General features: G+C 57.3%; 1 protein-coding gene across 4 annotated transcripts; it reads left to right on the top strand.

Annotated features, from left to right (window-relative positions):
• The first annotated feature begins 419 nt into the window (after positions 1-419).
• Positions 420-9,590, top strand: ZNF467 (zinc finger protein 467). Of its 4 annotated transcripts, none has more exons than XM_081288104.1 (6): positions 420-797; positions 2,450-2,547; positions 2,904-2,979; positions 3,425-3,541; positions 4,356-4,469; positions 7,016-9,590. In XM_081288104.1, exons 3-6 carry the CDS (start codon positions 2,946-2,948, stop codon positions 8,551-8,553), a joined length of 1,803 nt encoding a protein of 600 aa, XP_081144230.1. In that variant the 5' UTR covers positions 420-797; positions 2,450-2,547; positions 2,904-2,945; the 3' UTR covers positions 8,554-9,590. The 4 variants fall into 4 exon arrangements, with proteins under 4 accessions (XP_081144230.1, XP_081144228.1, XP_081144227.1 ...); XM_081288102.1 differs by having other exon boundaries at positions 420-877; XM_081288101.1 differs by lacking the exon at positions 2,450-2,547.
• The last annotated feature ends 669 nt before the right edge of the window (positions 9,591-10,259 follow it).

The following is a 10,259-nucleotide window of genomic DNA, read 5'->3' as shown; positions in this document are numbered from 1 at the left end:
TGGGCCCCTTTCCACCGTTCTCGCAGGGGGTCTCAGCTCAAGCCTCGGGAATCTAGGCTGGAGGGAAGGGGTCTAGGTGGATCCGGGTAGGATCGGGTGTAGAGCGGGACCGGCAGGAGTTTCTCAGCTCCCCCCCCCCCCCGCCCCACGGTCGGTCCGTCACGTCTCTGGCAGGACCGCGGCGGGGCCACAAACCCGACCGGTACTCGCGATTTAAAGACTCCAGGCTCCCACTCCGAACACGCCCCCTCCTCTTCCCGGCAACTCCTCACCCCCTCCCGCGCTCCACCTTTCCCCGGCTCCTCCCTCCGAGGCTGCGAGCACCCTCCCTCGCAGCCCGAGTGCCCTACCTCCCCGGTCTCCTCTCCCTCCTCCCCTCCCTCCTCCCCTTCCTCCCCCCTTCCCCCCGGTCCAGAGCTCCCACTTTCCGTCCTCTCCCGCGGGCGTCGGGCCTCAGGACCCTCACCTGCACACCTAACCCCGCGGTGCACGTCCCTCGACCCCACTCCCCGAGACCACGGTCCCCAACCTCCCTAGCCTGGTGCCTCGGGGCTCCGCTCCCGCTTCCTCGGTCTCTTCCCCCTGGAGGGCGCCGCTGCCCAGCTCCCTCTCCCTCGGGCGTTTTTCCTTCCCCTCCCCGTGAAGTTTCGGGGCTGTCAGTCTGTCAGTCTTTCGGGCAGTCGGCACCCGGGCTGCAGGCAGCGGGCGCCATTGTGAGCAGAGCCGGCTCGGGCAGGAGGCCCGGGCGCCTGGGTCCCCGTAGCTGGCTGCGGCGCGGCGACCCGCCGGCCCGCCAGGTAAGGGCCGGGGAGGCTCCCGGCGCCGGCGGCTCCGCCCGCCTCCCCTTCAGCGCACACTCAGAGCCCGCTGCGTGCAGGTGACAGCCCCCGGGGAAGGGGCGCCGGGAGCGGGGCAGGGATGGGGGAGGGGCGCGGGTCGCCGGCGAAAAGGAGGGGACCGAGCGGGGGGGGGGGACGAGGCCGGAGGGGCGGCGGCGAGGGTCGCGGAGTGCTGGAAAGGGATCCGGGAACTGGAGAGAAGGGCGGGGGCCGGGTGGGAATCGGTGGGAAAGGGGCGGGAGGGTCCCCAGGGGAGGGAGTGGGGAGTCTCAGGAGAGCAGAGGGAGAGTGGGAGTGGGCCGAACGGGAGCGGAGGAAAACCGGGCGCCCGGGATCGGCTCTTTGGGAGGGGCGGGAGAGCGGGGCGCTGACAGGTGAGCCCCGGAGCGGGGCAGCGGCCGGGACCCGGAGTGACTCTGGAGGACACACGGAGGAGGGGAGGTGGAGTGGGGTCTGCTCGGGAGGAAAACTTGGGGGGTGGTGAGAAGTCTGTGGGGGAGCAGAAATAGGGACAGGACCACTGAGAGGGAGGTGTTGGGGAGAAAGGGGTTCGGAGGGGAGGTGGGGTGGGGAGGGGCAGGGCCAGGGAGAAGGTCGGGAGTGAGCTGGGTCAGTCCGGTAGCCCCAGCCTTGGGGCGCCGGGGGACGAGGGAGCTGGGGAGCGGACTGGAGGGGGAGGGGAAGAGCGGTTCTGGGGACCGGGAGGGGAGGGAAATGAAGCTGGAGCCTGCTGGGGAGGCAGAGGGGGAAGGGAGGCGGGGGCCGCGGAGGGGAAGGAGAGCTGCAGGGGGGAGAGGGGAGGGAGGGGGAGGGAGGGGGAGGGCGGGCGGTGTGGGGACCGGGGGAGGAGGGCTGGGGAGGGGTGGAGGGAGGGAACCGAGGTGAAGAGAGGAAAGGAGAGGAAGAGAAACCCGAGTGGGGGAGGAGAGGGGGAAGGGAGGGGCGAGCAGGGTGGGGGAGACCAGCTGAGAGCTGGAGGGCGGGCGTTGGGGAGGAAGGAAAAGAGGAGGGGGAAGGAAGGGAGAGAGTGTGCAGCCGAGGAGGGGGATGGAGCGGGGGAGAGTCGGGCGGGCGGGGAAGGGCGGCCCAGAGCCCGGGGAGGGGGAGGGGAACGGAGCGCTGCCGGAGACTGCCCGGAGCGGAGGGTCAGGGAGGCGGTGGCGGCGTCAGGCCGACCGGAGGGGGCCGCGAGGGGTTGGCCCCGCCGGTGCGGGCAGGGGCGGAGCCGTAGGGGCGGGGCAGGGGGAGGGGCTCCAGGAGGCTACCCGATTTGGTGGGGAGAGAGGGCGGAAGGCAGAGGGAGCCGGGAGAGGGGAGGGACAGAGGGAAGGCTGCAGGGGGGAGGGGGAGGGGAGCCTGCTGGGGGAGGGGGAGGAGCCCACAGGGGACAGAGCCGGGAAGGGGGTGCAAGGAGGGGTGTTCTGGCCTGGGGGTGTCCTAGCACAGAGCAGCCTCATGGGGAAGGGAGTGGTTTTGAAGTAGGGGCTTTTGGAGAAGCCAAGACCATTTCCTACCTCTAACAAGGACTTCTCTGATGGGGAGCCCCCACCTAGTCCTAAACTGACACTCCCTCCCCTGCGGGCTGGCTCCTGTTTCACCATCTCCTGCAGTGACAGCTGGAGGACCCAGGAAATGAAGTTTCCCACTCCCCACCCTGGTTTCCCACCCTCCACCCTCTCCCCAGAGAATGGTTCCTGCCAGTCCCCAGGCAAGGACACTGGGGTGTGCTTGGGGTGGGGCTGCCAATGAACTGGGGCTGGCTGGAGAGACCTGCCAGGCAAGGGTGGGTAGGTGGGTGAACTGATTTCCAAAGTCATCCAGAGCTTGCAGAAATGGCTTCAAGCCTTTCTTCTTGGGCCCCCCATCTTTAAAGGTCTCTGCTCTTAAATTCATACTCCCTTATTTCCCTCACCTGTTTGGGGACATCACCTTTGGAGCTCCTGGGAAGAGCTAGGAGGGAGAGATTGGACAGAGCTTCCTGCCTAACCTTCTATATGGTGGCTGCTGTTCTAGACCCAGGTGGAAACTGGCAGGAGGAACCTGACGGCAGTCTTTTCTCCTTAGGGTCTGTGACCTGGTCCCCAGGAGGGGCTACTCCCTGTTGCCATGAGAGAGACTTTGGAGGCCCTCAGCTCTCTGGGTGAGAGAACTGAAGGCACTTGAGGGTGGGGTGGGATTAGGGGGCATCTACAAGGCATAGAGTAGAGTTCTTCCAGAGGCTGAGCCCTGGAGCCAGAGGCCCTAGGGGCCTGTAGGACAGCATCCTTTCAGGTCACCAGGTATGTTTGAATGCCCAGAGGAGGGAAGTTGTGCTAAACTGCAAGTGTATATGGGGACTCACTCAGCACTGGAACTTAAACTTATTCTCTCTAAAGCTATTCTGTTTCTTCCTTCTATCTTTGATTAATCTCAAAGGAGCTGAGATTGATACCTGGTCAGACTGCTGGGGAGCCTGGGCTGTTGTCTCTTATCACTATTATTGGGAAGCCCTATCCTTGAGCAGGCTAGGAAGGGGAGGGCCCCACTTCTGATCATCAGTTCTGTACAGTATGGTTTACTTGGAACCATTCTTCTATCTGTAATAGGATTCTCTGTGGGACAGCCAGAGATGGCCCCCCAAAGTGAGCCCAAGGACAGGTCTCACAATGTCCAGGGGCAGATGTCCTCCTCCAGTGAAGAGAGAGCACTGGGTACAAGCTCAGGTATGTAAATGGGGACCATGTAGGATGTCTCAGGAAGGAATTTTCCTTCCTTTCACCGCATATTGTTAAGCACCTACTATATGGTGACTGCTATTCTAGACAATTTAGAGTACCATCAGGACCAATAACCCCTACCTTCAAAGAGCTTAATCCTAGAGTGTTCAGAATCAACTAACAATAAATGGAAAAGCAAGAGAAACGATAAGCTACCTTAGAAGATAAATGCTGTGCAGGAGAGAATAACGCACAGTGAGGGGCTACAGGTAGGGATGAGGCCCTTCACTGAAGGTCCCCTTCACTGAGGGTGAAGAACAAGCCTCACTGGGAAGGAAAAATTGGAGCAAGGTTTGAAAGAGGTTAGGGAGGTGGCTAAGGGAATATCAGGTAGCGGCAGCCAGGATGGAGTGCTAAGGCAGGAACAGGCCTGGCTTCAACATTCTGATCCTTACCAATGATTTGCCTTGGACCTGGGGTCCCTCAGGGGTCTGGGAAGTACAGTCCTGCTGTTAGGAGCCTCAGGCAAGCCTCAGGTCAGGGCCCTTCCTTGCTTTCACTACCTCACATACACATATTCCAGAAACTCCTCACTTATGGCTCCTGCAACCTGCCCACCCTTAGCAGCTGCCCTGCTTAAAGGAGCCTGAGGTTTCCCGGGGGCAGCTGGGAATTCAGCCCCTGCAGGTATGATGGGAGACAGAGTCCTGTGGGTGGGGATGGGCTGGGGTTTCAGATGTCCCTGCTTCCTAGCTGCAGTGGGGACCTTCATCCATCTGTGATGCTTCTGGAGGCCTTGAGGTTTCCTCTTCTCTCCCAGGGCATGAAGCCCCTGGTCCAGAGGAAGGAGCCCAGACAGAACAAGCTGAGGCTCCCAGCAGAGAAGGACAGGCATGTACTCCACAGAAGGCTGAGCCTGTGGGCTCCTGCTCAGGTGAGTCTTCCTGTTGCTCCATCCACCAAGAGGCCTCACAAACCCCATTCCCTTGAGAGACAGCTACTCCAGGCCCTTCCAATCAAGAAGAGTTCAGACCCTGGACCCCTTCTGCTATAGAACTCCCGGCACCTAAAAAGAATTACACCCTGTAGACTGTGGAACCGAAGAGGCTCATCACCGAAGAGAAATATACCTTGTTTCAAACCTTGCTAGAAGTCCTAACTTCCCCTCTTCATCTTCCCTGGTCTAATCCTAGGCTGTTGATCACCTGAATTACAGTTGCCATGAAGATAAAGGATGTGGATCAACTTTTCCACTGTCTCTCTCCTACATTCTCTTCTCCCCAAACCATCACTGATCTTGTTGGTACCAAGTTCTCCAAGACTATTATAGTAAACTCATCTCTCCCGTACCTAAACCTACCCATCACTTCTTTCTCCTGCTACTACCTCATCACCTCTTGTTTGGTTGACTCTTTTAGTCAGCTTTTTTTGCTTTTGTGACTAAAGGATCAGAACAATTGCAGAGGACGAAAAGTTTATTGGGGACTCACAGCTTCAGAGGTTTCAATTCATAGCAGCAGGTTCCATTCCTCGGGGCTCAAGATGAGGCAGAACATCATGGCAGAAGAGTTGGCAGAGGGAGGCAGCTTACATGATGATCAGGAAACAGAAACTCCACTCTCCAGATACAAAATATATACTCTATAGCCCCGTCCCCAAGGAACCACTTCCTCCAGCTACATCCTACCTGCCTCCAGTTACCACTCAATTAATTCCATCAGAGACTAATTCACTGATTAGGTTAAGATATAACCCAATCATTTCTCCTCCAGACCTTCTTACATTGTCTCATATATGAGCTTTTGGGGGATATCACATCTAAATAATAAAGTGACATTTATCCAACAAAGATTTATCTAGTCCCTACTATGCACTGACTGTGCTGAGTGTGGTAGGAAGAGATAGGCCCTAGAGGTGTACAGACATACTTACCCACTGAGCACTCTAGGATGGACTACCCCCTCTCCAGGACCTTGTGATCTGTTCATCTGTAAACAAGGATAACAATAACTTCATGGTTGTTGTGAGGTTTATAATGGTGTATGGCTAGTGTTTCATCTATAGTTGGCCCTCCATAAATGATGGCAATGCTCATTTTATTATACATTTATAATACAATGTATCTACCCTTCCAGAAGCTAACATGTAATTGAGATGGCATCAGTGTTAACCAAGATGAAAGATTAAAAGAACCAATATAAGAGTTGCAAATAAGAAAAGAAGTGTCAGTGCTATAGAAGTTTAGGGTGAGAGATCCTTATTTTGACTGGATCTGTCAAAAATGTTGCTTTGTAATGCATCTTGAGAGAAGCATAGACTTCAGCTCAGAAGCTGGCTGGGGTGCAGAATGGAGAGACAGTCTAGACTGAGAAAGGACTTTGAAGCAGAAAAGGTGACATGTAACTGGGGTTGAAGGAGAGCAGTGTGGTGGAAATGAAGCATTCTCACCTAAAAGAAGAAAGTTGGAGTAGATCTGGATGAGCCTCAGATGCACCTACAACTGGCTAAATCCTGGGGGGGGGGGAAATGACCTATTGATGGTTCTTGAATAGAAGAGTGACACAATGAAAATATGAGGCATATCACAGTATGATAAATAGACAGTTGTTTGGAAACAATAGATTAATGGAAGAAACTGGGAGTAGATGTACTTGTAGCAGTCCCTGTGTAATGTAACCAAGGCTTGGGCTGTGAAGGACTTTAAGGGCCAGAGAGGAATTCAGATCATTTGGTCCAATGGTTCTCCAGCAGAACTGGGGATCTTCTGGGGGCTTTAAAGAGAGAGAACAGATCCATGGGCCCTTCTCCTACAGATGCATTTATGAGAGTTCCTCAGGAACTTAATCCTGCCTTTGGGCCAAGGCTCTCCCCAGGGCCCTCCCTGCTTCTGGAGAGGCTGACAACATTCACCAATTACCCAGGTCCTATAAACTTCAGCCTCCTCCTCGTCAACTGGGATTCCCCCCTTGGCTGAAGGGAGCAGCAGGGGGAGCATTTGAGATGAAGGAACTGACTTTTAGGGTGCCCTGGTACTCTGTGGCCAGACAAAGGTAGAGAGCAGGAGATGTCAAGGCCCAAAGGTCTCCTTTTGGGAGAAGATATACTGTTCTAATGTTAACATCAGCCAAGGATAGGTGTGGGAAGGTCAGGTGTTTGGCAACAAACCTGCAGAGCTGCAGCCGATTTTTGGGACACCCAGGGGAGCTACTCAACTGGAGACACGGTTCCAGAAAGGAGCTTGCTGGACAGCAAGATCTGGGGCAGCCACCCAGAGCTTGGGAGAAAAGTCACGGAAGGGGGCAGGTGTTCATCAGCATGGCAGGCTGCAGAGCAGGAGGAGAATGAGAAGAGTTTGGGATTTGGTCATTCCCGGGAACTTTTTGGGTAGAGTGGAGAGAACAGAAGCCAGGTTGCTGGGCTCCTGGGAGGCAGTACTACTGGCGTTGAGCTTACTAGACAATTCTTGTTTTGACTATTCAGGAGACGAATGGATGATTCGGAAGGTGAAGGTGGAGGATGAGGAACAGGAGGCAGGAGAGGCTGTCGAATGGCCCCAGCATCTCTCGTTACTTCCCAGCCCTTTCCCAGCGCCTGAACTGGGACATCTGGCTGCTGCATACAAACTGGAGCCAGGGGCCACGGGGGCATTAGGCGGGATCGCGCTGTCCGGGTGGGCCTCGATCCCGGAGAAGCCATATGGTTGCGGGGAGTGCGAGCGGCGCTTCCGGGACCAGCTGACGTTGCGGCTGCACCAAAGGCTGCACCGGGGCGAGGGCCCCTGCGCCTGCCCGGACTGCGGCCGCAGCTTCACTCAGCGCGCCCACATGCTGCTGCATCAACGCAGCCACCGCGGGGAACGGCCTTTCCCGTGTTCCGAGTGCGACAAGCGCTTCAGCAAGAAGGCCCACCTGACCCGCCACCTGCGCACACACACGGGCGAGCGACCCTACCCGTGCGCGGAGTGCGGCAAGCGCTTCAGCCAAAAGATACACCTGGGTTCGCACCAGAAGACCCACACAGGCGAGCGGCCCTTCCCCTGCACTGAGTGTGAGAAGCGCTTTCGCAAGAAGACGCACTTGATCCGGCACCAGCGCATCCACACCGGCGAGAGGCCCTATCAGTGCACGCAGTGCGCACGCAGCTTCACGCACAAGCAGCACTTGGTGCGGCACCAAAGGGTGCACGAAGCAGCTAGTCGAGCCCAGCCCTCTCCCAACGCGCCTTCTTCGCCGCATTCCCCCGCCGAGTCCTCCGCCCCGTCCCCTCCTGGACCGAAACCTTTCTCCTGCTCTGACTGTGGCCTGAGCTTCGGCTGGAAAAAGAACCTCGCCTCACACCAGCGTCTGCACCGCAGCGAAGGTCGCTCCTTTGGGTGCGACGATTGCGCACTGGGAGCCACCGTGGACCCTGCTGCCGCCGAACCCTTAGCCTGCGTGCCCCGTGGGCCAAGTTGTGGGCCAAGTTGCGGCCCTGCGTCGGGCACAGTGACGCCCCAGCGCACCCCCTCGGGCGAAAGGTCTTTCTTCTGCCCTGACTGCGGGCGCGGCTTCGCCCACGGACAGCACTTGGCGCGGCACCGGCGCGTGCACACGGGCGAACGGCCCTTCGCCTGCGCGCAGTGCGGTCGCCGCTTTGGCTCGCGGCCCAATCTTGTCGCCCACTCCAGGGCCCACAGCGGCGCCAGGCCTTTCGCCTGTGCTCAGTGTGGCCGCCGCTTCAGCCGCAAGTCGCACCTGGGCCGTCACCAGGCGGTGCACACAGGCAGTCGCCCCCACGCCTGCGCCATCTGCGCCCGCAGCTTCAGCTCCAAAACCAACCTGGTCCGCCACCAAGCGATCCACACCGGCTCCCGCCCTTTCTCCTGCCCTCAGTGTGGCAAGAGCTTCAGCCGTAAGACCCACCTGGTGCGGCACCAGCGCATCCACGGCGAAGGGGTGCACCAGGCCTCAGAGACCGACCTCTCCGCCCCAGCCTGGCCGGCTCCTACAGAGGTGGCACCGCCCCCGCTCTTCTTCTGAGCCCAGTTCTCACTAGGATCCTTCCTTTGCTCACAGATTCCAGAGAATTGTGTGCCAGAGGGCCTGGGCTGCTGCCGGAGGCCTGCACTCCTTTGGCCACCGTCCTATCTTCAGCGTAGGGAGATGTCCGCAAAGCCTACCCAGCTTTGGCGTTCAAAGATGGTGCAGAGAGAACCCCTGCGACTCATGTGGGAAAGCAGAGGTTTCCTGGGTCAGGAATGGTCAAGAGCCGGCTGGGTGGAGAACCTCTACCCAGAACGAAAGAATCTGTGTACTTCAAGTGGTATTAAAGTTCTAATCTGCAGTTCTGGGGCTGTTACCTGAGCTGGGGAAGGCAAGCCTGACTCCTCCATCCCCTCCCCACCTCCATGCACAGGAAAAGCCTCTTCCCTTTTTGTCACGGGATGGTTGAATTTAGCCCCCTACCATTAATTGGCTTTTCCAGATCAAATGTTATATGCTACCCTGGTTCTTGCTTCTAGTTCAGAAATTTGGCAGAACAAGATCTTACAGCACATTCCATTCCCCACATGCCAGGAATTGAAGACTAGGGCTGAAGGGAAGGCAGAGAGGGGCAGCTTGCCCTTGGTCATTCCCTAGAGACCAAGGGGCTTCCCAACAGTAGCCTCACCTGTGGCCGGCCTGGGCAGTGAGGAAGTAGTGAATGAAGGCTGCACACTCTCCACCAGGTGCTCTCCTGGTGGGGGGCGCTTGCTCAGGAGCCTCCCCAACTGCATCTGCCCAGCTCAGGCAGCTGTGTGAGCTGGGGCTGGCTGGCGTGGAGGGGAAGGGCAGGGGAATGGGGCACTAGATTTAGGAATGAGTAGTCTTAGGTTTGACTGCTCCTCTGTGTCACAGGGGACTTGGAGCCGGGCGTTTATTCCTCTGGACCTTGGCTTTCTCATTAAAATGAGAATTGATATTGACAAGGGCTGAGACCCTTCCTGGTTCAACATCACTAGTGCCAAAAAATAACCCTAGCAAACATTTAATGGGTGCTCATTGTGTTCCAAGCATGGCACTAGGCACCGGGAACAACGTGCAGCAAGAGAGCAAGGACCCTTTCCTCACAGAGCTTACAGTCAATGTAAGTGCCATTGCAGGGTACACACAGAGGCTTTTGGAGTGCATAGTAAGGACATCTAAAGGTCTAGGAGAAGTCAAGGGAGGTTGGATGGGTGAGGGTGCTGCTGAAGTGAGGTGTGAAGAAGGCATGGGAAGCAGGAGGTGGAGCCAGGTGCACGTGGGAGAGGATAGTATGTGGGAAGTCAAGCAAGGTCCAGCATGGCTGGAGGGGATGAGAGGCCAGAGAGGTGCCTGAGAGCTAGAAAGCCTTTAGTGCATGTGCAGGAGTCTAGAATCTATCCAGAAGAGTGGGGGACCACAGCAGGGTTTAGGCAGAGCAGGGATGCGGCCATGTTCACATGAAAGGATTGGGGCTGAAGGCTGAGCCTGGAGGCCTGCACTTCAGTTGTCCACGAGCCAGGTAGTGGTGACCTTGGACCATGATTTTGTCAGATGGGATGGAGAAGTGATGATTTCAGGAGATACTTAATAGGCAGATGGTACAAGACTTCTTGAGGAGGAGTGGGGACATTGGTGAAGTTGGCCTGATTTCTGCTTGAGGAACTAAGTAGATGACAGTGACTTGCCCTCAAGAAGGGTTACCCAGGAGGAGGAGCAGCATGCTGGGTGACCAATCTTGC

This window comes from Spermophilus citellus (assembly GCF_964194105.1).
Source record: "Spermophilus citellus genome assembly, chromosome: 3".
Lineage (NCBI taxonomy): Eukaryota > Metazoa > Chordata > Mammalia > Rodentia > Sciuridae > Spermophilus > Spermophilus citellus.
The sequence above is the reverse complement of the archived record's forward strand: the minus strand, read 5'-3'. Positions and strand labels throughout refer to the sequence as shown.